Raw genomic sequence first — 27,282 nt, forward strand, 5'->3', positions numbered from 1 at the left:
GTACCTGCTCCTTCAGGTTAGGGCAGACTATGGCAGGTGGACATGATGCTGGCCACATCGCTCCCTTGTGTACCATTGGCTATGAAACTGACATGTCTTAACCATGTCAGCCTGATGACCATTGGCTCAGGGGTACTTTACTTTTGTCCTAGGTGGGGTCTTAGCCTCATGTTAGTTGAAGGGGGTGTTCACACCTCTCAATCTCAATGTGGTTTTAGCAACTCATAACAAGGTTTCAGCCAGCTCACAACAATACCCTAAACCAGACAAGTAAAGCTGCTCCCAGCAGATGGCCAAGTATGTTTTAAAAATTTAACGAGGAGTGCTGCATACTACTGGCTAGTGTGTTTAGGTTCCTGTTAATGGCCTCTAACACAGTCCCAATAAGGAGAACTAGTCCTCATCCATTTCACTTACAGAACACTAAAATGGTGCCATAAAGCCTCGATACAGTGCTCTTTGTAGTTGTGTGTTTCATGGCAATGTCTCTCAGCCCTCCTTCAAACATCCTAGTATAGGTTATTGCTTACCCAGCCCATATCTTTATACTGCCTTTCTTCTGCCTGGCTATCTTGTATTACAAAGAAGAGAACAAGGTTGGTCTTGCATTGAACTGGGACTCAGGGGACCTGGGTTCAATTCTCAGCTCTACCACAAACTTCTTGGCTTTTTTGTGCTTCAGTTCCCATCTGTAACATGGAGTAATAATCTATACGCCCGTGAGGTGGAGAAGTGATTAATGTTTGTGAGACACTTGGATGCTATAGTGATGGCGGCCATATAAGTACCTAGTTAGATATCAAGATATAAAACACGGAACTTGGGCCTCATGCTTCCTTTGTAAGCTGTGCAGAAACTCCCCCAGCTCTTTTAGATGTTTGGACCTCTGAGGAACTGGTAGGGCTGCATTGAGACCATGCTTTAACCATCACGGCCTTCCAGCAAGTCTCTTTCACCATCCGGGAGGACTGCAGTGGTGTACGCAATAGAAGTGAGTATAATATAGAAAGTATTGATAATGGGCCTGCTTAATGGGTAGTTCTGTTGAACACTAAATACGAAATAAACATTCATATGTCATTAAGGTTTGACTTAAACTCACAAATACCTGAAAGTAAGGAGTACAGGTGACCATGCAATTCTTCTCTGGCCTCTTCTGCTTATCTTCCTGTCTAGCCAATCTAATTTATTTGTATCCACCCTATGTATGTAGAATGTGTGCCCATCACAGAGGTATGTAAGTGAATGACTGTAGATATATGCATATATGCAAACCCAGACCTTGTGAGTGTAATGAGATTTAGCACACACACTTTTGCATGTGCACCTTAAAGATTTGATCCACTATTAATTAAAAATATCGAGAAGCAGGTAAATTGATTGGTAAACAATTCATTTACTATTTTTCTCCCTCGCTGTGCCCCTTTCTTTGCGGTCTGGTGGCTTTGTCCTGTCATTGATCTGAAATTTCCAATACGGATCTGAAATTTTCAACATTGTCTAAAAGAATTGTTTATCTTGCAATACAGCACTTCAAGGTGCAGCAATTTCTAGTCTAATTCTCCTTTTGCTCCATAAATGCTCATGCTTTTTATATCTGTACATGCTTCTCCGCCTGTCATTCCCTTCTTTTTCTCTCTCTGTTTTGTGCCAATAGCTGGTAGATGCAAAGCATGACACAACAGCACAAGAGACATAAGCTTGGAAGGTATCCTAGTGACACGTCATTCTGGGAACCTGCTCCATTTCTCTGAGCAAGATCAAGTAAACATCATGGAATCACAGCAGGGTGGGAATAGATTGGGTTTTGTGTAGGATTGGTTCATTTCCTTAAAATCTTACTTTGAAGTGTACATTTAGCACTGAATGTTAAGGTAGCCTTAACAGCCATAGCATGGTAGGAAAGAGGAAATGGTTTGTACTTTCCCAGGAAGCCTCGCTTTTCATATAGTTAATGGGGTCAATTGACATATAAATGAGCATTTCCTATTAAATTATTTTCATTCAAATATGTTTTCAGGTAATAATAATAATACCATCTCCCTCTTATCACTTAGCACTTTTCATAGATATTTATTTAAGAGGCATCCAAGTAGAATTCTCATGAACATTTATCCAGAATTATTGCATTGCTTGTATTCTTCCCTGTTCTCCTTATTCTCTTCAAAGTCTTTATTTTAGGGTTGTAGGTTTACGTTTAACAATAGGCTGCAACTGTTCCATTGTGCTGTATTAGCCCTTCCTGCGTCTAGCACAGAAACTCCCTGTGGCAGTGTACTGCACCTTGCAAGCAGGATTGGCTTCCACATCTTCCAGCTGTAACTCCCCAGACCCTTTCTGCTGTGACTTTGGGAACCACCTCGGCTCTTTCCTATGGCAGGGGAAGAAAATCCCCAAATGGAAAATTGAAAAGAGAAACTATATTAAGCCCCACCCACATGCGTGTGCACACACACACACATGCTATACCCTCTACTGGCCACATGGCCCGATGGCCACCTTCTCTTCCCAACAACCACTATGACAGGGTGGTTGTGGTGCAGCCTCGTCCTGCCAGTAGCTGCAATGCGGATGTCACATGAAGCTCTGTACTAGCATGAAATGCTCCTGATTTTAGTCAATTGCTTAATAACAAGGGGGGCAGGGACTAGAAGACTGGTGAAATATCACAGGAACAGATCAAGGAAAATCATGTATATTTTTATAAATCACTGTGACGTATTCTTCCACTGATGTCCTTGCCTGATGCCAATGTATGCCGTACAGCTAGCAGCTTTGTTGTTGCCTATTCTGGGTTGTATGGGGACATTAGAGTGCTGTTAAAGGTCTTGTCAAGGGAGAAAGTAATGGGAGTATACACAAAGCTACATTGTAGCCAATTAAAAAATAAATGTAAAGCTGAGTATCTCCATTCTGCACCTTAGAAAAATACAGACGCTGTTTCTATATCTTGACTGATTTTTTTGCAAAAAAAAAAAAAAAACAGATGGATGTTTTCGTGTAAATCCAGCTGTCTGTGACTTGACCTGTTTGCACAGTTGTTCACCAAATCTGTCTGTGATTTTCATCTGTGTAGCTGATTCACTGTATCCCTGCTATGACTGGAAGTGAGCAATGCAGCTTTATCAGTGTCATAGGGCATCACTTAACTCCGGGACACTGATGGCCAGACTTGGTGTGGGCAGGTGAATGAGAGCAGAGCCACCTCAGTCATGTTCTCCTTGCCATTCTTCGTTTATTCCCCATATTGATACCTGTTCTCCTGATTCTTATTCAAAATGTTTCTACTTCAGGATTCTGGTTTCCTTTTGAAGTATTTAAAAATAAATGCCATTAAGCTTAGTAAGGATCCTCTCCGCATGTGCTGTATTGATAACTGTTTGGTGTGCTTCTTTTTACTGTCAACAAAAGTAGAGTGCAAAAATGTTACTTTTCCCCCAGCTTTCACCCCAGCTTTCTGGTGACAGTGGGATGAGGAATATTCAGTAGGGAATATCCAGAGCTGCTTCTACTTCATGTTTGCAAGTAAAGACTTCTGGAAGCCCTTTCCTGTGCTTCTCTAAGAGCATGTTTTTCTGAATGTATTCCAGGTGCCCACAAAGAAGCTGAAGAAATATGAGAGAGAGTATCAGACAATGCGAGAGAGTCAGCTGCAGCAGGAAGACCCAATGGACAGATACAAGGTAAAGGAGACACTATATGGAAACCTACTCCATTGGCTAAATCACATGCACTAGTGATCAGATTTCACTAGTCAGCAAGAGGTGCCTATGTCAGTATTTCACACATACTGGGATATGCCAATACAGTACAGAAAACTATATTGGGAATTAAAGTGGTGGGTCAAATTCATCTAATTTCTTTAATGATCACATTGGCTACTTGGAGACATTCTGATTTTCCAGGAATATTTCAGTCAAAAAAATTGAACACTTGAGAAGCCCTCAAATAGCCACATATAATATTTTTCTTCTTTCAGTTTATATGTTTGTAGGTAACTCTCCTGCTGTTGCGCTTTTACTGGGAATCTGCATGAGACGCTGTGAGACTGAGGGTGATTCTCAACTACTGACACAAAAAGGAGGAAATAATACTTACTGTTTAGCAAAAACTGTGCATGGTCACATCCACAAAGACTTTAGGAAGGTGAACTCATCCAAGACTGACATATGGTCCTTGTCATTAATCTCTGTTTGTAGCAAGGTTTAATAATTTTTGTTAGTACAAGGGGTCCCTGATCCCTGCTTGGGGTCCCTTGGTGCTACTGCAGTAGACATAATAATGAACAGGAGAAAAATAAAGCCCCAATGATGTGTGAAGCAGAATAATGTTGGTAGTTATTACATTTATTTGAATGCATATCAATTACAGCTTAAAGGGATCAACAACATATGGCCACAGGTTCAAAGTCAAATGTCTTGGTTACTGTGGAGCAGTCAAGTTGTTAGTCTGATAGGTTGATGGCTCACAAAAAAAGGATTAGCTCAACGGTATATCTGAATTTCTGATTTCCAGGGTAATTGGGCCCCAATGCTGAAAGCCGCTCTCTGCAGGCAGGCCCCCACATGCATGTAGCTCCAGCCACACAGAGCATCTTGCTGGGTGGGGGCCTGACTGTGTGACTATCCAATACCTTGTCAGTATTGTGTTATGTACAAGCAGATGTAAGTATGCATGATGTTATCCTTTCTTGTGTTTGTTTTCTAATGCTGCATACACAGGCAGATCAGGAATCATTCAGTGAAGCAATTTGTGAATAATTTCAAATAATGAATAAATTTGACAGTTCCATGATCTACTCATGCACAGCTATGAACAGGTGGGAAAGGCAAAAATGTGCTGAATAAATTTACAAATTATGGCCCAGATCCTGCATTGAAAACCAGGTATGCAGACACCTGCACCTGCATAGGGCCCCGTTGGCTTCAGTCGGGCTCTGTGCAGTCGGAGGGGGTTTGTCCATGCAATTCTCAGTGTAGGATCTGGGCCTAGAAAGCTTTTGCTCAAGCTGTTGACATTTCACCACGGGGGGCTGGTTCTTTTTACTTTATAAAAGTAATTGCCCTGTTTCTGGCAAAACTTGGAAAAACATTATTGCACATGTAAGGTAGCTTGCCACTCTTACAGAATGGGGTTTGGAAAAGCATTATTTTGCTCGTACCAATGTTGGCCATACTGAGGGAAAATTTGTCAGGAATGTTGCAGATAATGCACAGATAAGCCAACACAACAGATCTTGTAAAACTTTGCTGAGGATGAACTCAGTACTCATAAAGTCACCTTTCTGCACTCAGGTCCTACTCCTAGCCCAGTTCAGTTGGACTAGAGCCTCTGAGCTTTGATTACATGCCCAGATGTTGTTCCTCAGATAATACAATATAGTAATATGTTGATTTTTTTCTACAAGCCCTAATAAACATGTGGCACCTTGTAATATTTTTTATTGTAATATATTTGAATTTCATTATCATTATCATAATGATATATTCTGTTGATTTAGACTTTTATAGGGCAAGTTCTTTCTAAGGTTTGTATTTCATTTAAAATTCAGGACCCTTCTACTACACCTTTTTTTTCCCCAGCAGTAGCTCAGCTTTCCTTAGGTGCATTTCTCAGAGATGAGGCACTGAACTGCCTATTGGGTGACTTAGCTGTGAACTTATGTGGCCAGCATATGCCAGCAACTTTTTTATTGTTACTCAATATTATACGTAACATAGAAGTGCCATTTTCTATGTACTTTCTAAATGAATTCTGTCTGGCATACATAGATTAGTAAACAGTTCTGCAAGATACTACAATTGTGTACAGTATCTAAGGTTATAGAAAACAATGTGTGATGCTGAGGAATAGTACACAGTCATGTAGTGAAAGACTGTTATAATGCATACACGTGAAGAGGCAGAGTTAAGACTGTGTTTGAAAGTGTAACTGGCATTTCTTGATTTCTGAGGCTAAACTGCAAATTAACATTTTTTAACATAACTCTAATCCAGCATAGATCTGATTTTCTGTCAGAACTAGGACTGCATTCATGGCCAAGAGAATGCTAGTTAATTTCCCTATTTAGAAATAACCATATTTACTGCTTGTTAATTCGGATTGTTTTCTTTCTTCAGTTTGTTCATACTTTTAACACAGAACTACAATAATACTTAGAAAATGTAGGGTACTGTTCATCTTCAAAGCACTGTGCAAGCATATTAGCTAATTAAACCTTACAGCACTCATGGGAGATGGATGAGCAAGATTATTATTCCCATTTAGCAGATCATGAAACAGGTGAAGTGACTTACTTGGCCACACCCCCAGTGAGTCACTGTCAGAGGCGGGACTAGAATTCAGGATTCTGGCTTGCAGTCGTGCAACTCCTTGTGTAACTTTTATCTGGGTTGGATCAGGTCAACCTTTTGTTGATGCACTGATTAGTAGAGCGATCCCTCACAACCAGCATAGCCACATTTAGTTCAAGCTTTTTATCTGATAGGTTTCATACATGGGAAAGAGGTTCTCTCTCTTAATGGGAGAACATGTCTGTTATGATAAGTGTATTAACTCCAGTTTTGTATGTTTAATTTTATTAGTGTGTCTTGATGAGAATGGTGAGAATCAACATTCAAAGACTATGCATATAGGGGTCAGTCAGTTATGATTGCAGGCCTGCATGGATGTATAAGGGGGAGAAACCAAAGCCCTGCTCATCCCTTAAAAGACACCATTGCAGCCCTTGTGTTCAGGAGTGCAAGGACTATATTCACACCACTTTCAGTGCTAGGCTCCCTAGAACTGGAGGATAGCACTCTGCACCTTGTCAAAGGGCCCAGGCTGTCCTTGCATGATGCCTCCAGGAGCTCCCATTGGGATGATGCTCTCCATGTGGGTTGTGGCTTAAAGACTGAGTTTTCCAAGTAGAAAAAAATTATTTTCGGTTCACCATTCAGAAGTGGGGCTGGCTTTTGTTTAATGATTTCTTCCGAGCTCTGTGGAGCAGGGGTCTGTGCAGCATGTTCATCTTTTAGATGCAGACACATTTATTCTCTTCCTTGTTTTCAGTATGTTTTGGTTTGTTTCACTACCTGTGCAACTTTGGGGTGATCATTTAGATGTACACTGACAGCCTTGTTGTATGTCACTTTGCTCAGACTCATTACGGTTCTTAAAGAATAAAACTGTCCTGTGAATTATCCTCCCCTCCCATGTGGGGGACAGGGCTTGGGAGACTGCGGAGTGAGGAGGAGTTGAAACCTCCCAACTTTACAGATCATGTGGATCCGCAGGAAAGGGCCTCTTAAACTGACAGAGCCAGGAGCTGTCTGTTCAGTGGGCCTTCTCTTCCTGTTGCTAGCAACATGGCTCTATCCGAAACCATGCTGCTGTTGGCATGGGTGGCTACTCAGTGGGAGTCATGGAGCAGATCTGGGAGAGCTATACAGCACTGAGGTGTATTAACTCCTAGCCACATTCCACAGCAATCCAGTGAACACCAAGTGATGATGATGCACAGAATGGCTAGTCTCCTTCTCCTGCCCACCCTACTCAACACCCAGTGGAGTCCCTTCTGGGCAGTACACCTACAGAGGGGCATCTGGGTGTTCTGGTGAGGGGGAAAGGACTGCCGAGGAAGCATTCCTTCTCCCCCAATGCAGATCTCCAGAATAACAAGCGTGGACATGGAGATTAATTTCTCTGCAGTAGAATTTTTTTAAAAGAGATATAAACAATCCACATGACATTCTTCAGCAGATATGGTAGAGTGGTATGTCCAAACTGACTGACAATATCCCTATAAGGTATGGACAGAATTGTAAATTTATGATTACTACATTCTAAGAACTGTCCAACCTCAAACCATCTGTAAATTCTGAGATCATTTAAAATTGGGATTTTTACATCATCTGATTAATCATCAGTTAGCCAGATCATACACCGACTGAGTGGAAGCAATGTAGTACACTATGCTACATGTACAGTATGATGCAAGAATTCGTTATTGGGCATGCTTATTTTCTGCAAGTCAGTTGTGACAGATTTCATTCACCACACGCATACACACACACACACAAATCAGAAATAGTGCTCTGAAATTCACTTTGGGGTTTATTTTATTTTCTTCTCAATTTAGAAATATTTCATTTAGGAAAACTGAATTCATACAGGCACATTTCTGCAGCAGAATAACTATACTGTTGGGTTTTTACATTCAGACAAATATAACGTCTGACATTTTCATAGACTAAAACAGAAACACAGCTGAGTTGCCATCCTTCAGTAAATAAATTGACTTTTAGTTAAAACACATCACAAATTGTAAGTAGAAGCCAGTAAAAAAATGGGAGCTGTGTGTCCAAGAAAAGTACCAAAATAATTCAGACAAATATTTTCCCCATATTCTGGGTGATTTTCCAGCCTCTGAGAACTTCTCACATATAATATGGGTTTATAGGCTGTATCAGTGATGAAAACTTGGGTCCTGTAAAAAAATGTCATGTACAGTTGTGCAAACAAAAGCTAGAATCCTACAGGTAGACCCTGCACCTATGCAGAATCCCATTGACTTCAGTTGGAGCTCTATGTGTGCAAAATAATCTGCTCACACAGAGCTCACAGCAGATTAGGACCAAAAATGTTAAATGTCACTGCTCTATTTACCTTAATGAAATAAATTAGGAAAGTTTCCTATTCCTACAGTGTGATCTTGCTGCAATAAGGTAAATATATTCACTTTAGTTTTTACAGCTAGAATATGACCCTTAACAAAAGTTGTTCACATCCAAAATTGCTTTGATGTCCTAATTTTGCACACAATACCCTTGATCCTGCAACGAGATCTGTGAGTGGAACAGTTACACCTGTATGGCTCCACTGCCATACAGGAGCAATTTTTAATTTGTATTAATGTATAATCCAGATGTATTCGTTTTTTGTATGCCTGCAGTGTCAATAAGTAAAAATTAATATTCCAGTAATTGTTATTTTGGTGCTAGTTGTTGCATTGGCATTCCTGAATGCAGGGGAAGAAACATTTGATAACAATTAGAGTGGTTTTCTTCTTTGTTTAAAAAACCCCCAAACTCTGCACTATGACAGTTGAAGGAATGTTTCTTTAAAACCAGAGCCAAGAGTTCATCATAGTAGCAGAGAGCGCAGTGAAAAACTTTGTGATGCCTTCCATAAAACCTCTTTTGTCCTGGATAATTGTTCCTTTAAAGCTTTGTGGCTTTTTAGCCATCTTACATTTCTCAATTTTACCATCTTGGAATTAACCTAATTAACTGCTCTTTTGGATTGACTCATGAAGCCTTCAACCTACTGCCATCCAGGAATGTGAATTCCAATCAGTCGTTTCATTTCCATCAATAACAAACTCTCCACTTTTTGGAACAACAAAATGTGAAAATTAAGATTTCAGCAAGGTTTGTGACACAAAGTCACACCCAGCTTTAGTAGCAGCAGTGAAAAAAATTTGCATCATCATTGGTAATCATGTATATTCATCCTTCATGCTAGCCTGATAGCAGAGGGTGGAGTTTATTAGCCTTTTAGTCTTCCTGAGTTGGGACTTGCCTGCAAGTTTCAAATCAGCTTTCTTCTTTAAATCAAATGTTTGTTTTAGTAAGTGGAAGCTGGAGTAGACCATACCTTTAAAAAAAACAAAGTGAAAAAATCCCAGTGTAGGATTAGCAAATCAGGAATTTTTGTTTGTTTTTTAATTTCCTAATGATTTTGTTTGGTATTTAAAATTCACTGGATATCCTGTTTTCACGGTGTTGACACCAATGATTGAAAGCAGTAGTTGGTCTGTGACTTTGCAGGAGGTAAGTTTATTTGTGTGTGTTTGTAATGTAAGTGTTTGTCTCTATTGGAAATGCAGTATCCTCCTTTTTCAGACACTAACCAAATGTAACCAGCTGTCTCCTGTAACAAAAGGAAGGAGACTAATTTGGAAAGCTGCAACTTTTATTTTACTGCTTGTGGAAACAGTGATACAAACAAGAAGGGAATACTTAATACAGTCAGTAAACTTTTATAAATGCTGTGTATTTAGAGACAAGGCAGGGAGTGATTGGGAGGCTCTGTTTACACCTGTAGAACATCTAGCAGGTCTGACTAGTCAGCTCATGCGAGGTTACAAAATGCTGGTTCTGATTTTAGCCTGGTTGTAGCTAACAAACTCCATTTAAAATGAATCTGAAGATTGCTCTCCCTGCAAATGAGGCTATGTAAAACTCTGCAAAACATTTGACAGTCAGCAAAAGTAGCTCACTTCCTCTTGTGAGAGGCACAGCTTAGTTATTATGTTCCTCTTTTTTGTTAATATAATTGTTTCTTTGGATTTAAATAGAGTTGAGAACTTGCTCCTGAGAAAGCATGCAGTTCTACATTGGTAGGGTGTGGGGAGGGGCTGGAGAAGCCTAGTCATGGCTAATCATACTTTGCATCCTTGTTCTAAGGGAAAGGAAAGGCAATTTGATAAATTATCCTCAGCTAGAAAATAAATGTATGTAGAATCCCAGAGACTAAATAGCTGTTGGCTGGTATAATGAATAGGACACATCTAACATTTTAAAACTTGCCATGCAGATTCCTATTTAAGAGGAGGATAGTGCATTTCCAACCACATTGCTTGCTTTCCCACTTGTCTGTGAGTGCAGAGCAGGAGTTTGAAACCTCACCTTATGCTGCTTGCTTTGCAGACACTGATGCTTCTGGCAAAAGCATAGCAAAGAATGTTAAAGCCAACCAACTTTCAGGGTTATTTCACACAGGTCTGTAAGGAATCCAGCTGATTTCTTCCTTATCTTTAAACAGTATTCCTATAATCAGCATTACAGCAGCTATGTTAGTAATTTCTGTCTAGTGAGAAGTTTTAAGTTCATTAGGTCTCTTTTTCAGCTATATCTGCTGTCAGGCAGCTATCTTTGCTCATGAAATTGGCAATCCTTTGATAGTGTGAACAAAGTATTGAAGTAAAGACACTTGATAGCTTTCTATAGAAGATTGTAATTTAGTTTTACATCCAAGTATATATTACCCTTACCTGAAGAACTAGTTTTAACAATTTTATATTTATAGCAGAGTACAGTGTAATTTAACTAAAAACTCAGCAGAGGTTTTTGTCTTTAAAAGATGTTTACTTGACTTGTGTCAAATCATAATAAGGTTCTTTCATTTCAGTAATCATGTAGCAGTTGTTTAATGTATGATGTCTTCAAAAGGAAACAAATCTACCTTCCTGTGCAGTGCAATATTTCAGGCACTGTTGCACAATAAGGTCACACTGAAGACTAGGTATTTGCAAAGGCTCCACTTCCTGGCATAGAGGAAGCTGTTTAACAACAGGAGAGGTTTTTTTTCTTTCCTTTTTTAAACATCCTTTTTGAGCAGTAGTTCTCCTTGTTTGTTTTGGCAAGCATATGAAATATTCTTGCAGCAGAAGGATGTTGGAGCAAAAACAGGACTGTATCTCTGTTGTAGGGTTGCCAGTTTTGGTTGGAGGTTTTTCTGTAGGTTTCATCATGACATTAATCTTTAATGAGAGATTAACCTGCAATTCCTGGAGACTCCAGGGCAATCCTGGAGAGTTGGCAACCCTTCTCTGTTGGGATTTAAAGAGAGGAAATGCCTTACCCATATCTTCCATTAAGATTGTTAGGAACATAGTTGCGGAGTAGGAGGAAAATTAAGAAAGCTGAGTCGTCTGTTTATGCAGTGGGTTCAAGGATTCTTTGTTTTGAAGCAATAGAGTGGTTGAGTAACTCATGAAAGTTTATTACAGAGGTAGTATCTTGCTATCTTAGAGGCTGTAATATATTTCATTTTATTTTTGATCAAAGGAAAAAATTGACATCTGTCCTCAAGTGAAGAGATGGTCTTTGTAAAATGTTATCATGTGGAGAATTCCATTCTTCAGTCATAAGGAAGTTCTCATAAAAACTTGAAATTTTGTCTTTATTTTACATAGCTCATAGATTTCCCCCATCCCTTCTTTGGTATGAAAGACTAGTGGCCATTAAGCAAGGGCTCAGGCAAGCAAATCTGCGGCTCTTTGCAAATTCATTTGATTAAGATCCCCATATTTAGCCCATTCTTCTCAATCCAACTGCTTGATGGGGACTCTCAGAGCATGTTTGGCAGCCTGTCTGCTCACCCTGAGACATCTTTAACAAATGTTTCTGTCTTACAGCCCTTGGACAAGAAACATCATTCCAATGATAAAAAATGCATTAGTTATTCCTCTCTCCCTTCTCCCCTAATTTACGTACACTGGTTTGGTAGTGTTTTACAACCACTTTGCACAGGGATAGGTGACTACACAAGGTGCAAGGCAGGGGAGAATCAGGCCATAGTCTTCTATACACTGAATATTTTTTTCATTTCTGAGTTGATCTGCATCACTGTTCTGGAATCTATATACATTTCAAAAAGAGAGGCCATCTCCCCATTTGCACTCTTTCTTGGCAGATGTCATTTGAATACACACTAGAATCCACTGGCACAGATTTTGGAGAAAACAGTTCAACAGAGCTGTAGAAAGGTTCATTACTAGGCTGCCCTGTTTTGAGACCCAGCAGAGGAAGGACAGTTGATTCTACATCATTTTCAGAACATAATATTCCTATGGAAGATTTGAAATCAATATTTGGTAAATTGGGGCAGGACAGATTCTATTTTGGACTTGAATAGACTATTAAGAGCATCTCTTAAAAATGGCTCTTGTTCATTACCACTGTGTTTTGTGTGGGATTTTATTATCTAACCAATTTTCCTTAATGATCACCATGTAGAAGCAGAGTATTTTTGTTGTAAGAAGGGTGCTTTTGAACTCAGGGAAACCTACAATCAGTGTGTCATTTGGGCCTGAACATAAATATGTTTGTAAAGAGCACCACAGGGATGGAATTGGAATCACTGCCCTTCAAGTTACATTTCCATAGCACTGTTTCAGTTTTTCTAAACAGGCCCTGTCAGATGGGATACTGCATCTGCTGGCTTAATTCAATGTTGTTTCCCACAGCAGCAATCCTGCCTTAACTGTGCACTCATGCCTTCTTGGTTTTTACACTGTTTCTCATTCTCATACATACCCACAAAATATTCACTTGTCTCTTTGTTCTTTCATTTTAAAATTGATAAGAATTAACTTATTCTCCTATTTGTTCCTCTCTTTCTGCAGAGGGAGAACCGCAGGCTCCAGGAAGCCAGCATGCGGCTGGAACAGGAGAATGATGACCTTGCCCATGAACTTGTAACGAGCAAAATAGCCCTCCGAAATGACTTGGACCAGGTAACACAGGCACTGATTTGTAGCCAGGCCTGAGACGGAACTCCTAACGTTAGGTGGTAGGGAGGGCAATTGCAGCATTTTGCATTCACAATTGTATGAGTGCAAAATTGAAGGCATTATTATTAGTGCCTTTATCTGCTCCCATTGAGATGCCTAACTACCTGAATTGTAACTGCAGTCAAGAAGTTAAGTATCTAATGGATGCAGTTGTAGGCACAAATATTGGCACCAGTGGACACCAAATTACCTGTGCTATTGCAGTCTGTTTTGGAAAATGTAGGCCATAATCTCTCATGCAAATATCAGAATATGGCTACTAACTTGAAAAATGTATGCCATACTCTCCAAAACTTTAATTTGCTATAATGTCATCCAGTATGTCTCTCACCTCACACATTCCTCTACTCTTCCAAAACCATCTAATCCTAGCTCCAGTTACCAAGGTAGCAGACAGCACTCCCAAGAAAGCTGAGGGGTGCTAGCAGCAAATGTTCAGATGTTTAGTATTTCCATCAGTAATCTGCTTCCTACAAAACCTAAGCTTTGGCACAGAGGACAAGTGCTGGGGGAGCTGTTCACATGATTAGGTTGACTTTGGGAAGGTTATACACACAACTGGGGTGTTGTCTATCTCTTTGCAATAATGCAGTGCACTTCAGAGCTTCACAATGTATTCTGCTACATTCTTTAGAGGTGAACTGTTAGTAATTATTACTGTATTAAATAATAAACAGGACAGATTCTGCACTCTTATTTCAGTGAGTAGCATCTTACTCAAACTGAAGCCAGTAGGTGCTGTTGTGGGCTAAGGTGCTCCTCAATATGTGTAAGAGTATCTGAATCCAGCTGTGCATGACTGTGCTTTGACTGTTTATGATTCCCAACTTACATAAAGAAATACAGTCCATGCCACAACCCTGCAGTTACTCTACCTCTTGAAAGTCAGTGTCTGCTGTTTTGGGCTCAGTTATGACTAAGAGACTGAGCCATGCTGGTGGGGGAGATGCACAAGAGGCAAAGGATAAGGGCAATGTCTCTGGAGGTCACGAGTAAACGATAAAACCTTGTGGGATGCTAGGAGATGTATCCTCCCCAGCAGCAGTTGAAATACATGCCAAATTGTAACACTTGCTAGCTCCACAGCTACTTATTTTCTGCCCATTCCTGCTCTCATGTTTTAGCTGTCTTCTATGTAGGAGATTGAAGTGGCTCTTTTACGTGCAGTTCACCCCTGCTGGGGCAATAGCTTTGCCTCTCTATGTGCAACTGCTGTCTTCCTTCCCCACAAGAGTTAATGACACTTATGATGGTGCTAGGCAGATGAGCACCTGGGACTGAGCAAACACAAAGAGGAACTGATATTCAGATAGTTCTTCCAGGGGTTTTTAATGGTTATGTTGAACCATGTATTATGTTACTGGTCTAGGATCTAAAAGAGGTTTTTTTTTTTTTTTTTTTCTTTTTAAAGTTGGCAGGTCCCCTTACCTCCTTTGCTCCATCAGTTGCTAGCATCACTATCCCCTTCCTTTCACTATTCTCTTCTTTGTGCCCTCTTTCATACTGCCACTATGTGTGGAATGACCTACCGATCCTCCCACCTTCCTCTTATTCATATCCTTGCTAAAAGACTTGCTTCATCTCCCCCCCCACACACACCCAAACACAGTGAGATGAGTTAGTGTTCAGGGGGTGTGGGGAAATCCTGGGGGTTCCCCACTGCATCTTGGTTATTCTTCTAGATGTAAAGCCTAAAGGTAGGGATATTCTTCCTGTCTCAAAGCAGCTTGAGTAACATCCTGGCCCCACTGAAGTCACGGGCAAAACTCCCATTGACTTCAGTGGAGCCAGGATTTCACCCATCCTCTATTAATAACCAATGGCAGCATGGCAAAGAAGCAAGCCATAGTGCCAGTGATGGTGGGAAAACATGGTGCAGGTCACACGTACGTCTGCATTAGGTAATCACTCATTTTGCAGTGCTTTTTCCCATGATTTTGCAGCCAGTGAGTTATTTTCTGGCTACAACCATTGCCTGTTCCATCAACCTGCTTATCAAACAGAGTGAGTGCTGTGATGCAATATTTATCCATGAAATGGGGAAGTTAGCTAGCCAGTGAGTATACTTAACACTGACAAAACCTCTTTTTCATTGTAATCAGCTAGGCCAGCAAGGTACCCCCACCATACCAAGACACTTCTGGTACTCTTGAACATCTCATAGTCATGCCTACCTCTTCAAATGGGGGAGCAAATTCACACATCCTGACCAACATGTATTATCTGGCTTCTCCAGAAAATATTTTTGCAGTGTTTTTACAATGGTAGATAATGCTCCTCTGCCTCTTATATTGGCCTGCACACTAAGTATTGAAAAGTGTAAAGTGCCACACAAACTCTCAACTCTCCTGTGATATAGGTATCTTCCCCATTTTACAGATGTGGTAACCAAAGCACAGAAAGATCAAGCCACTTGCCTCAGGTCACACAGGACCTTGGTTGAGAACCTAGCCCACTATACCATGCTGCCTCCCTTCTGATACATAGTCTTCCTTCTATTTACATCAGAGTTACACATCTCCTAATATAAGCCAGGAGTCTCACACGTGATCCAGGATCCTTAATTGCTCTTAATATGGCCCAGCACATTCTCTGTTAGAGTATCAAATAGTCATGTGGCCTTTGCACAGCAGCTGAAACATAATGCAATAACCAAGCAAGTAGTTACTAGAAAAAAAAACATGCTTCTCCTGCAAAAAGTGAGCGTGGGAGAACATAGGAGGAAGAGTTGCATCAAGTTTTTTTAGCTCATCCCTTCTGATTGTCAGGCTGAAGATAAGGCAGATGTTCTGAACAAGGAGCTTCTCCTGACTAAACAGAAACTAGTGGAGACTGAGGAAGAAAAGCGGAAGCAAGAAGAAGAAACTGCCCAGGTAAGACTTGTTTAAGCGTTTCCACCTAACCAAACACACACACACACCACAAGAATTTGAGGGAGTATCAAACATTTGTTAGTGCCCCTCAAAACATTCATTCTTTAAGTCAGAGTGAAAATAAAAAATCCACATAAAGAGAAAAAAATTAATATTCTCTATTTCTGAGCATCTTTTGTGTTCTTACTGGAGCTCTGAGGGTCCCATTTTCCAACTTTAATCCTGTCTCCCAACATTTAATCCCGTCTCCCAACATCCTTTTTACTGCCACTATGTAAAACACCCACAGCCAAGGAGGCCTAATCAGACCCTCTTCAGAACCTACAAAAGTAGCTGGAGGCATGGCTGTTACATAGAATTTGCCATACTGGATCAGCAATTTAAAGCTATGAGCTGTTAAGTGCTTCCAGGCCCTAAGCCCAAGGACAGAATGGAAATGATATTTTTCCCAACTGGGTCTCACCTGATACTGGTTTACAAATTTTTTTTTTAAACGTTTAGCTATTTTAAATCCTGAACAATGACCTACATATAAGTGTGTTTCAATAGCAAAAACCCCTCATCATCCTTGAGGATTTCTTTGCTACCTGTCTGTAAGCAGAAGCTGGAGCAATGAGACTTATTTGCTTCATTGCATTAACAAAAGGTTATCAGTCTCCCCCCCCAAAAAATCCTTCATAGTTCTGTTTCTCTAAACTGGAGAGTCCCAGGCTCTCTACATGTGTCGCTAGAGCTTTACCACCTCTGGCAAGAGAAACCTTCACTTCTGTTGAAAGGTCTGTGTTCTTTATGGTGCTGAATGGCAAGATGGGATTTAATGGTATTTTAATGCACTGGTCAGTACTGCAATTCTGAGCCATTTGGGCTGGAGAGGTCATTGTGATAATCCTGGCATGCTCCTCCTTCCCTTTCACCCAGGAAAAAATTATATTTGAGTATGGATCTGGGGAACCCAAACACTAAACAATATTTGGCAATCTAGTGGGCTTGTTTGTATTCAGTCATAATCAAAGATGTTCCCCATACTCTAGAGGAGAATTTCCCAACCAAAGATATGCAGTAAATGTCCCTGTTTTTAAATGGCTGTTCATATTGCTGAGAATACAGTCATACTACTAAAAGGTAACTGCACATTGAGTAAAACAGAGGCTATAACAAGGCTTTTGAATGCCAGGCTTTATCAAGTAGTGGGAATTAGTAATGAAGAGCTATACCGTTGTTATAGATGCAAAGTATGTTCAAGAGTGATGTCATCACTCACATGTTGGAAAATTCCTCAAAGCCCACCCACTAATATGATTTCTCTCCTTGAACTTTCCAGCTGAAGGAAATCTTCAGGAAACAACTAGAGAAGGCGGAATCTGAAATAAAGAAAACCACTGCCATTATTGCAGAATATAAACAAGTAACATTTATAGAGAAACTCCTGTTTCATATAGTTATTTGTAAACCGTTTTTAACATCTTCCTACTCCCCATCTCAGGCAAGCTGACTGTTCAGCATTCTAGTCCCAGTACTTTTGACCAGGGCATGTCTCATTTCAGGCTTTCTGAGAGCATGAATTGTAGACAGTTATATTTTTTCTGGAGTTGTCCAAGTGGAATCTGCCACTTTCTGTAGAGCAGTGGTCTTCAAACTGGGGTGCACGCACATCAGGGGGTGCGCAAGAGGATCCTTGGGGGTGCGCGGCAGGGGGGGCGCTTTTCTTTTTTTGTGTGCTTCGTCAGTTCGGGTGGGAGTCCGGGCCCCCCCTTTTTTTTTTTGCTTCGGCAAAAATGGGTAGAGCCGGCGCAGCAGGGGGTGCATGCTCAAAAATTTTTTACTGATAGGGGTGCGCAATCAAAAAAGTTTGGAGACCACTGCTGTAGAGAAGAATACCTCCTTATCAAGCCATTCCCAACCCACTAAGTGCAACTGCCTCTTTTGCCCTGCTCCTGGCTAAGGATGTAGGCCAGATCCCCATTAAATTAGTCAAATCAATCTCAGTGTTAAAGTTGCATCTTGAATACTACCATTTAGACCTTTTTTGTCAGCCTTGCTACCACTAATAGATTCATTCTGAGGAAATAACTGTGTATGACTTCGGTGAAGCTGTAATAAAATACTGCTGAAATGTACCACAAGATTATTATTTTTTTATAAACTTTATCAAAGGGGTTGTTTTCTCTCTTCCAGATTTGTTCCCAGCTGAGTACCAGGCTCGAGAAACAACAGACAGCAAGTAAGGAGGAACTGGAGGTTGTGAAGGTGAGAATGAGGCCTCTGAATGTGAAGTGTCATTAACTCAAATATTCATAGATGCTGGCAGTAAGATACTGAAAGGAATTGAACTGCAGCCATATAGTAGCAGCCTTGTGAGCCAGGAAGATGGTCTAAAATACCCTCTCAGATGTTTCACAGGATGGAAACAATTGTAGAATACATGTCCCTTCACCATGCTGTTTTGGATATCAGGTATGCTGGAGCTTCCAAACTGGAGTGCACAGAGTCCCTATATTTTTCCCCACAGAAATGTATCAATTTGGCAGGAAGCATGGAGGGATAAGCCTTTATAAGTTCTAATAAGATGAGAAAGGGAGCCCTTTGGGGGAGCTTTAGAACTGCATCTCTATTTTGCACAGTGCACGCAGGCACAGCCCGGGACAGAGAGAGCAAAGGTTGCTTTGGACCTGATGGATTCTGGGCAGGCCAGGGAGGTGCTCTTAATTATGGTGGGCTGGCCTGGTCTGCCCCAGATTTTCCATCCCCCTCCTGTCCTGAACACCAAGGCCTTGTGAGATCTGCATAGAGCTGTCTCTGGTTGTCCTACATAGTCTCCTCACAAGGGGAATTTTCTCCAATAAGGGACTTCACAGCACCTGTATCCTGCCACAGCAACATACAAGGAATCCCTCCTTCTGTTTCTGTAGTTCTCAAACTTTCTGAAGTATATAATCTGTTGCTATCCAGTGGCAAATGTCTGCCTTTTGCTAGGATTATAAATCTTACTGCCTACTATTTCTGAAACATTAAACCAAGGGTTTACACATGCTTTACAAGTAGTTGGCAGTTTAGCAACATACACCGCTGCCTCGATATAATGCTACCCGATATAACACAAATTCGGATATAATGCAGTAAAGCAGTGCCCCGAGAGGGCGGGGCTGTGCACTCCGGTGGATCAAAGCAAGTTCAATATAACGTGGTTTCACCTATAACGCGGTAAGATTTTTTGGCTCCCAAGGACAGCTTTATATCGAGGTAGAGGTGTACATATCTTCCCTCTTAGACAAAAAAAGACATTTCTGAACTGAGAATGCCAGACACTCTACTTACTGTTCTAAAATTACGGTTTCACAAAAATAAAGACTGATTGACATTCATCTAGTTTCTTAAAGTATTTCAGTAAATTTTTTTGCTTGTTTACTCCTGCTAAGTGGTCTGAGAGCCATGTCAGCAGGATTACATTAGCAGACACTGGCTATTGTTAATGGTGACCAGATATTCAACCCAATATTAACAACAAGAAGGAAGGAATGCAAGCCAAAATAGGGAAAGAAAAGTTTAAAGAATATTTAGATAAATTAGATGTGTTCAAGTCAGCAGGTGATGAAATTCATTCTAGAGTAGTTAAGGAAATAGCTGAAGCAACCGTCCCCCGAAGATTGGAGAAAGGCAAACATAATACTGATCTTTAACTAGGGGAACAAAAAGGACTCAGGGAATTCTAGACCAGCCAGCTTAACTTCGATACCTGAAAAGTTACTGGAACAAATTGTTAGTCAATTTGTAAGCACCTCTTGAAGCCAACCCAGTGTGGAACTTGCTGTTGTCAAGTGTTCTTGACACTAGGAGCATCCTATCAGATAATATCACTATTACATGCCGGTATTAATAGAAAAGTAGCAGCCATTGCATCCAGCATGGAGAGCTTGCTCGTGACGAGTAAGGAAAACCCGGGTGGGAGCGGGTTTCTAAGCAATATCACATGGCTGTAATATTTCCTTTAGCCAACAGCCATATTAACCTTAATATCTGATCACAGGTATTCTTTTTTCAAAGCAGCAGGTTTAGCCAGAGGAAAAAATCCTGCAATCTACTTTATCAACAAATATGCTAACATTAATGCAGTACTGCAAAAATATCACAAGTCTTGACTACAAGAGGGTAAATGTGACTTTCAAAGTCTAGATGTGTTGAAAAAATGCTTGAAGTATTAGGAATTCTTATCCTGGTGCATGCGCCTATATCTGTTGTTCATGAATTTCTAAAATCATTTGAGGTAAGACTGCATGTGACAATCTCACACACTTAGTGGCTCTACCATTACCACCAAAAAGCAAATCTAACATAAGAGCGGCTCTTCCAGGAAACAGGACATCTGTAACATGGCTAAAAATGGATTCTCTGGCTGTTCCCAGGGTAAAGTGATGGCTTGCAAACACTGCAGTGAGATTTTCAGTAAGGAAGGAGCATTGAAGCTGCCTGCTATAAGCAGAGAGACCCAGGGAACAGAAAGAGATGATGAGAAGGATGCACTCAAGAAGCAGCTGAGGGAGATGGAGCTGGAACTGGCACAGACCAAATTGCAGCTTGTGGAAGCAAAGTGCAAAATTCAGGTATATGTACAGGTATCCTACTATAGAAAAGACTGATTGTATTAAGCCCTATCTACCTTATGGGGAATTTAGTTGCAATGTGACTGTCTCCTTGACTTTGGTTCTGTAGTGTAGATGGTGCTAGAATGCTACTGTGCTTTTATGCAGCGACACTAAGAGCTACGTCTACACTGGTACTTCCGTTGGTAAAACTTCTGTCGGTCAGGGGTGTGAAAAAACACACACACACTCCGACAAAAGTTTTAATAACAAAAAGTGTCAGTGTGGACAAAGCTACCGCTGCTCATTGGTGGTGGTTTTATTTTGCCGGCAGGAGAGCTCTGTCCTGACGGCAAGGAGTGGCTACACAGGAGACCTTACAGAGGCATAACTGTAGCGGCACAGCTGTGCCACTGTAAGGTATGCTGTGTAGACATAGCCAAATTGTAAGGCGTCTCCTCTTCCTTTCATTCTCTTATACCAATAAAAACTAGCAGGATCTTATTAAAGGGGACAAGATAAAGATGCCACATTTATTATGATAACAATTTGATTTATGACCAATAACTAATATCTTAATCCTTATACACACACATTATACCTAATACCTACACACACACACACACACACACACATCCATTAGATGTTCTGCAGCTGCTGCATAGTTACCAGTCCTGCTTGAGTCTGTGGCTTGAGTTTGCAGCTTGGGTTCATAGCTTGTGGCGGCTAACTGGCCAGGAAAGCCGGGCACAAGGACAAGCTGGGTCTCTGTTGAGCATGCACCGATGCCCTTCCATGTTGGAAGCAGAATGTTACCCTCCTCCAAAGTTTTCCATCTCACCCATCCTTTTTGTAGGCTTTAGTTTGAATCCAGAGTCTATAGGTCTTGCTGTGTTACGCTGCCTCCAGGTTTGGTGATTGATCACCCGTCAATTGCAGACATGACTTTCAGACTCGGACCGGGCTTTGATCTTCCTTTTATTGTACCTTTTCTTTTTAGGGCGGATTCTTCTTACTTTGTTAGGGCTCTTGTCTGCATCTTCAGCCATTGGTGTTTGAACTCTATTTAATCAGGACAGGCTAGGGCTGGAGGTTGATTCCATCATCCATACATACCTCATTTACACATCTAAACTAAACTAATAAGATTACAGCAGGGTTTGCAAAAATGAAGGTTGCAGCAAGTCCTTACAAAATGGAGTAAGCATTTTAAAATGGGGTTTGAATTACAATATGGCAAACAGTGAACAGAAGTTACAATATAGACAAGTATGATGGATGGCAAACAGTGAACAGAAGTTACACTGTAGGCAAGTGTAATAAATGGTGAACAGAAGTTACAATACTGAAACAGTGCAAGTCTCAGTGATTTAAGCAGGAATTGGATTGATAGTGAAACTTACAAAGGCAGCTGACTGAACAGCTATGGCTCTTAAAAAGCATCTTAATTGTTAATTAGCCAGTTATTGGGGTAACCGGTTTTATGAATGAATATTGTTTCATTCATAAAACTTTACTTATGAAGTTACATTAATAAAGTGAACAATTAAAAACAATTTAATTCATCAGTTCTACAATTCCTGCTGAATACAGTCATCCTTGCACTCCCTAAAAGGCTAGCCAAGCCAAAGGGGGCTAAGACAACTGCAGAAGAATGCATACTGCACCCTCTTAAAGGGTGGCACAATGGCCGCGTTTAACCTACATGGTAGGGAGCTCTGGAAAGGGTATGAAACTCAGTGCCTCCTGTAGATCTGCTGGGGGGAAATGTAACTGTACACCATTCCCAATCCATGGTAGAAACTATAAAACACAATCCAGCCTTTTAGTAACATAGTGCTATGTCCAAAAAAATAGCTCTCATTTGTGGCCCTAACTTACCCCAGCCCTGTCTGGCATATGATTGTCTGTTGTCTACCCTTTTGTTCTTGACATACCCTCTCCTCTTCTGCTAAGCTTGTGGAGTTGCTCTCACCACAAGTCACAACCTCCATCATGGATAGTAGTATCCCTTGCGGCATCCATCAGTACCTCTGGCAAGGAGTTTCATCCAAGCAAGGCAGCCCCCCACTCCTCAGACACTACCATTCCTCTATTGGTTCAGTGGCAGCTCAAGATACACCCTTACTTTCATACCATTGTTCTACTTCTAGACATCTCTACACACAGCTGCCAAGCCATCAAAGCACCATATAGATTAAATCTTGTGTGCATATGCTTGTCTGTACCATTGCTACACCCACACATCACCTCTGAGGGTTTATTTTATTCCAATCTAATTGGACTTAGCTGATTTTGTGAATTCCCAGGAAACTGGGATGTTCCTTTTCACTCTTCCCTTCCATCTTCAAAGAAAAAGGGCTCTAATTTGTAGTACTATCGTCTGTAGTTCTACTGCCTCTCCCCTTCAATCCCCACCCCCATGACTGTAGAAGGAAAGAACTGAGTTACAGGGATTGAATTTGAAGATGCCTCTCTGTAATCAATGATTTTCTGATCAACTCCGACTATTCTACTTCCTTAGGAGCTGGAGCACCAGAGAGGAACCCTTATGAATGAAATCCAAGCTGCTAAAAACTCTTGGTTTAGCAAAACCCTGAACTCTATCAAAACGGCCACGAGCACACAGCCACCACAGCAGCCTCCACCATCCCAGCCACCCAAAGAGAGCAGTACATAGTTCCAGCCAGACCCCAGGCACAAGAGCACAAAGAACAAAGCAACTGAAACCCTGGAGGATTTCCCCAGGGGGGTCTCCTCTTGGGGAAAGGACAAAAGACAGGAGTGCAGGCGTTGAAGTGAAATCTTTCAGTGTCTTTACTCATTCTGGTGTGACCCTTTCCAAAGGGAAGTTATTTAAAGAATCCAATTTTATGTTGAATACTTATTTCCCACCTGCCTTCCTGAAAGCCATGTTCTAATACCTTCATCCTTTTACACTTTATTTTATATGCTTAGATGTTAAGATGGATAATAATAATTCAGAACTAAGTGTTCAGTATGTGAACTAATTATAACTACAATTATTTTTATCTTGCATAAAACAGATGTTTTCTTTTTGGGAAAGAAGGAGGGTAGCATAAAGTACTGAAGCATAAATCTTGTCAAAGAAAGCACAGTATAATGCCAGGCTTTATACTCATGCCATGGGATCATCTCAAGTTTACAGTGGTGTTTGCATCCTGCAGAGAAGCATTTCCCATTCATTGTAAGTCTTAAGTCATAGCCAAAATAGTCTTGTGCTCTCTCTGGCATAGCACAAGTGTTTATAATCTTCCCTGCAAATATTCTGTTTGTTTGATTTTGGCAATTAGTTTCCTGCACAAATTCAAGGAGCGCAGGTCTTCCAGGTGCTGAGTGGCAGCACTGTTTAATTCTTGTGTGTCGCACCTGAACTGGAATTTAAAGTGAAATCTTCTAGTTCCCTTCTTATTCTGTTTTATTTTCAGAACTGGAGAAATGATTCCCTCCATTAGAACAAAGGGAACGCTATATTACTTTTTTTGGGGGGGGGGGGGGGGGGGGGGGGGGAGGGAGGGGAAATAAGTAGTTTTGAAACCTTGCTTAGTTTTGACATTCTACTACCCCTGTGCAATAAAAGCATGTTTTGTTTTGTTTTCAGTGTAAAGTTGGTAGAAATATTTTCACATGAAACATTGGGCCAAGGTTTAAGCATTGGACTTGGCACAAAACTGGAAGCATCAAATCAAAAAACTCTCTTTGCACAGGAGAAACAAACACCATGGAAAAGTTTATTTGCTTTTGACACTTTATTAGGGAACCCTAAGTTGCTGTATCTTTTTTTTAAAGGACAAAATATTAGAAATGCAAGTTAATAGACTTTACTCATGAGGTAAACTTTTCTGATGATTATTCCTGAGTCTATCTGGAAATAGGATTGTCTTGTTTTATATCTCTAAGTTAAAGAAGTGCAAAAGCAGTTGTGACATTTTTTTGATTGAACATAAATGTTTATAGAAATACTTATTTCATGAAAAATTAAACTATTGCTTAAACTGATGGAAATATTTTTAAATTATATTTAACATGTCTATAAGAAGGTCTCACAGATAAATATTGTTGCTGGACAAGAGGTTAGTTGTGCATTAAGTTTCCCCATGTTATAAAATGTTCCAGGGACATTAGCCCTGTTTTGATTTTAACTTTAAGTAATGTAATATCTTAGCTCTGTACAATAAAGTTTGATACTCACATCCTGCTTCATTTTCAAGCATATTTTCAGAAGATTTTTACATGTAGTACAAGTTTAACATTTACCCTGTGCCAAATGAGACATTTTGAAGAGCAGTCAGCTGTTTGAAATAGAGATCAAAATGTAGTCACTATCCTTAGGCAGCAAAAGGCCTGCAATTTGGTGATGTAGGTTCTTTTTTCTAAGAACAGAGCTGAATAAAGAGTTAAGTTCCTCTTGTTAGAATGGTTTATAAACTTACCTGGAAGAACAGTGTTTTGTCTAGATGTTGTTACGGAGTAGAACCGAAATAAGAGGGTTCTTCAAATGAAACCGAATTTTGGCATACTTTCCATAATCAGCTTAGTGCTATTAATATTTATCTGAATAAAGACCAGTGTTCCTATCCAGTGGAATTACTAATTTCAGCATTGAGATGTCACTGGCAAGTAAATTAACAAACTTGAACTAAGTTATGTAATAAACTGGAGGTGACAATTGTATACAATTAAATACATTAGGATAATTAATTTATTGTAATACTTGGAGTACTGTGCTCACAGCCAACATTGTCACTGGTATCAAACCACCAGTTTTGTCCAAATTTCTCATTTAAATTCCAATCCTTTAATTTAAATCATGCCTATGGATTGATTCATACTGTTTTCCAAACAAGGTCTTCAATGCAGTATAAACAGAAAAGTGAATTTAATATGGCACTTTTTGGCATGTCTCCACTCACAAAAATGTTTGCTACCTGTAAGCTATGCTCCTTACAGTTATTGGAGAGGAAATTGGATTCTATTTTGCCTTCACATGATAGCAATAAAATTATCAGTCAAGTGCTGATGACAGAATCTTCACTCCTGGTAATGATCCAAGAGGCTTGATTTCCTACCTCCTCCCCCACCATCCCAGGTTGAGTGTCTATCACCTCTAAGTAGAAGAATGAATAACATTTGACTTTAAAAACTATAAATCTTGTTTGGAATCAGTGAAAGAACAAATAAAATCACTTTCCTGATTGTAATGACAGTGACATTCAATAACATGGAAAGCTAACAAGATTGTAGGGTTACAAGATAGGAGGTAAAATCCAACTTCCTGGCTATATATACAAATAACTTAACATTGTCATAAGGATTAAAAAAAAATGGGTTTTAGTTGGCCCTTTCAGTGGTAAAAGACAGAACCGGGTACATGATGGAAATGTGCACCTTCAGCGTTGGCTGATATACTGTAAGTGGCAAAGGCTGATGTTTGCATAGATTTTTTTTTCAAATGGGAAACTTCCTGAATTAAAAGTCTCACTGAAGCGAATATGTATCTGTTCAAACAGCACTGAAACAGTTAACATAACTCAAAGTGTGGAAGTATTTATTTTTTTTAAATTCAATATCAAAATGCATGCCCAGTTCCAACAGTTGTTCTAAAGGTAACTTGTGTCCATCCATATGTAAGGAGCAAGCATTATTGGGGATTTTTATTTTTACTTAGATTCAGAACAAGTAATTCTGAAATATGGCCTTAATTTCACAAAGAAACAAATCTCTGTAAAACATATATTATGGTGCCGTTATTAATCTTGTGGATACTAGTGCCTCACTGAGGTGCACAATGCAGAAAGAACAAGTAAATTTTTTTCACTTTATGCAGAAGTTTTTTATTTGGGTGAAACACTTCATAGGATAAATCAGGTTGGATTAATTACATTGTACATCAATTCACTAATCATACCTTTGTGGATCAAAGTTGAATTTATGTAAAACCGTAGTGCATACTTCATATCACTTAAAAAAAAAATCTGAAAAGTTAACGACTTGCCTGCATTCAGGTAAACTGCTCAAGGTTCATATGCTTCAGTCCTCAGTAGAAGGAAAGCACTGAACCATGTACTCAGTATAGCCAGCTGACACACACATCCCAGCCTCTGCCCTGCTCATTAGATTGTATATCTTCCCATTTGCTATAGCGAAATTATCTTTAGATAACCAGAAAAATCTTTTTGTATTATAAGTTGTATGGCGGGACTTTTTGTTTAGCCATTGAATTTCCTGTTTTATGCTAGCATATTTTGTTTTATTCTCTTATTTCATTAAAAAGCTATTTTGAAGCAAAAAGCAGGTGTGGGGTATCTCTGTTCATTAGAACAAGAAAGGAGAGTCAGGCAGAGCAGACACTCATCCCTTGATACCAAAGTATATTAGTCATAGCAGACTCTTATAGTCTAAGTAGAGACAAATACATTACAGATTTAGGTTTTGTGGCAAACACCTGGAGTGAAATCCTGGCCCCAGT

The 27,282-nt window shown here is 40.1% G+C and overlaps 1 protein-coding gene across 1 annotated transcript in view; it reads left to right on the forward strand.

The window, feature by feature from the left end:
- Window positions 1–23,586, forward strand: part of LOC113407525 (rab GTPase-activating protein 1-like) — a 536,766-nt gene extending 513,180 nt beyond the window's left edge. Inside the window, 7 exon segments of the mRNA XM_026656123.1 lie at window positions 3,591–3,683; window positions 13,175–13,285; window positions 16,111–16,215; window positions 17,537–17,620; window positions 18,391–18,462; window positions 20,616–20,813; window positions 23,317–23,586. Of these exon segments, the coding sequence (XP_026511908.1) occupies window positions 3,591–3,683; window positions 13,175–13,285; window positions 16,111–16,215; window positions 17,537–17,620; window positions 18,391–18,462; window positions 20,616–20,813; window positions 23,317–23,472 (819 nt within the window). The 3' untranslated portion in view covers window positions 23,473–23,586.
- Window positions 23,587–27,282: the final 3,696 nt, after the last annotated feature.

The sequence above is a fragment of the Terrapene carolina genome, unplaced genomic scaffold, assembly GCF_002925995.2.
Source record: "Terrapene carolina triunguis isolate 2854851 unplaced genomic scaffold, T_m_triunguis-2.0 Scaffold212, whole genome shotgun sequence".
Taxonomy (NCBI): domain Eukaryota; kingdom Metazoa; phylum Chordata; order Testudines; family Emydidae; genus Terrapene; species Terrapene triunguis.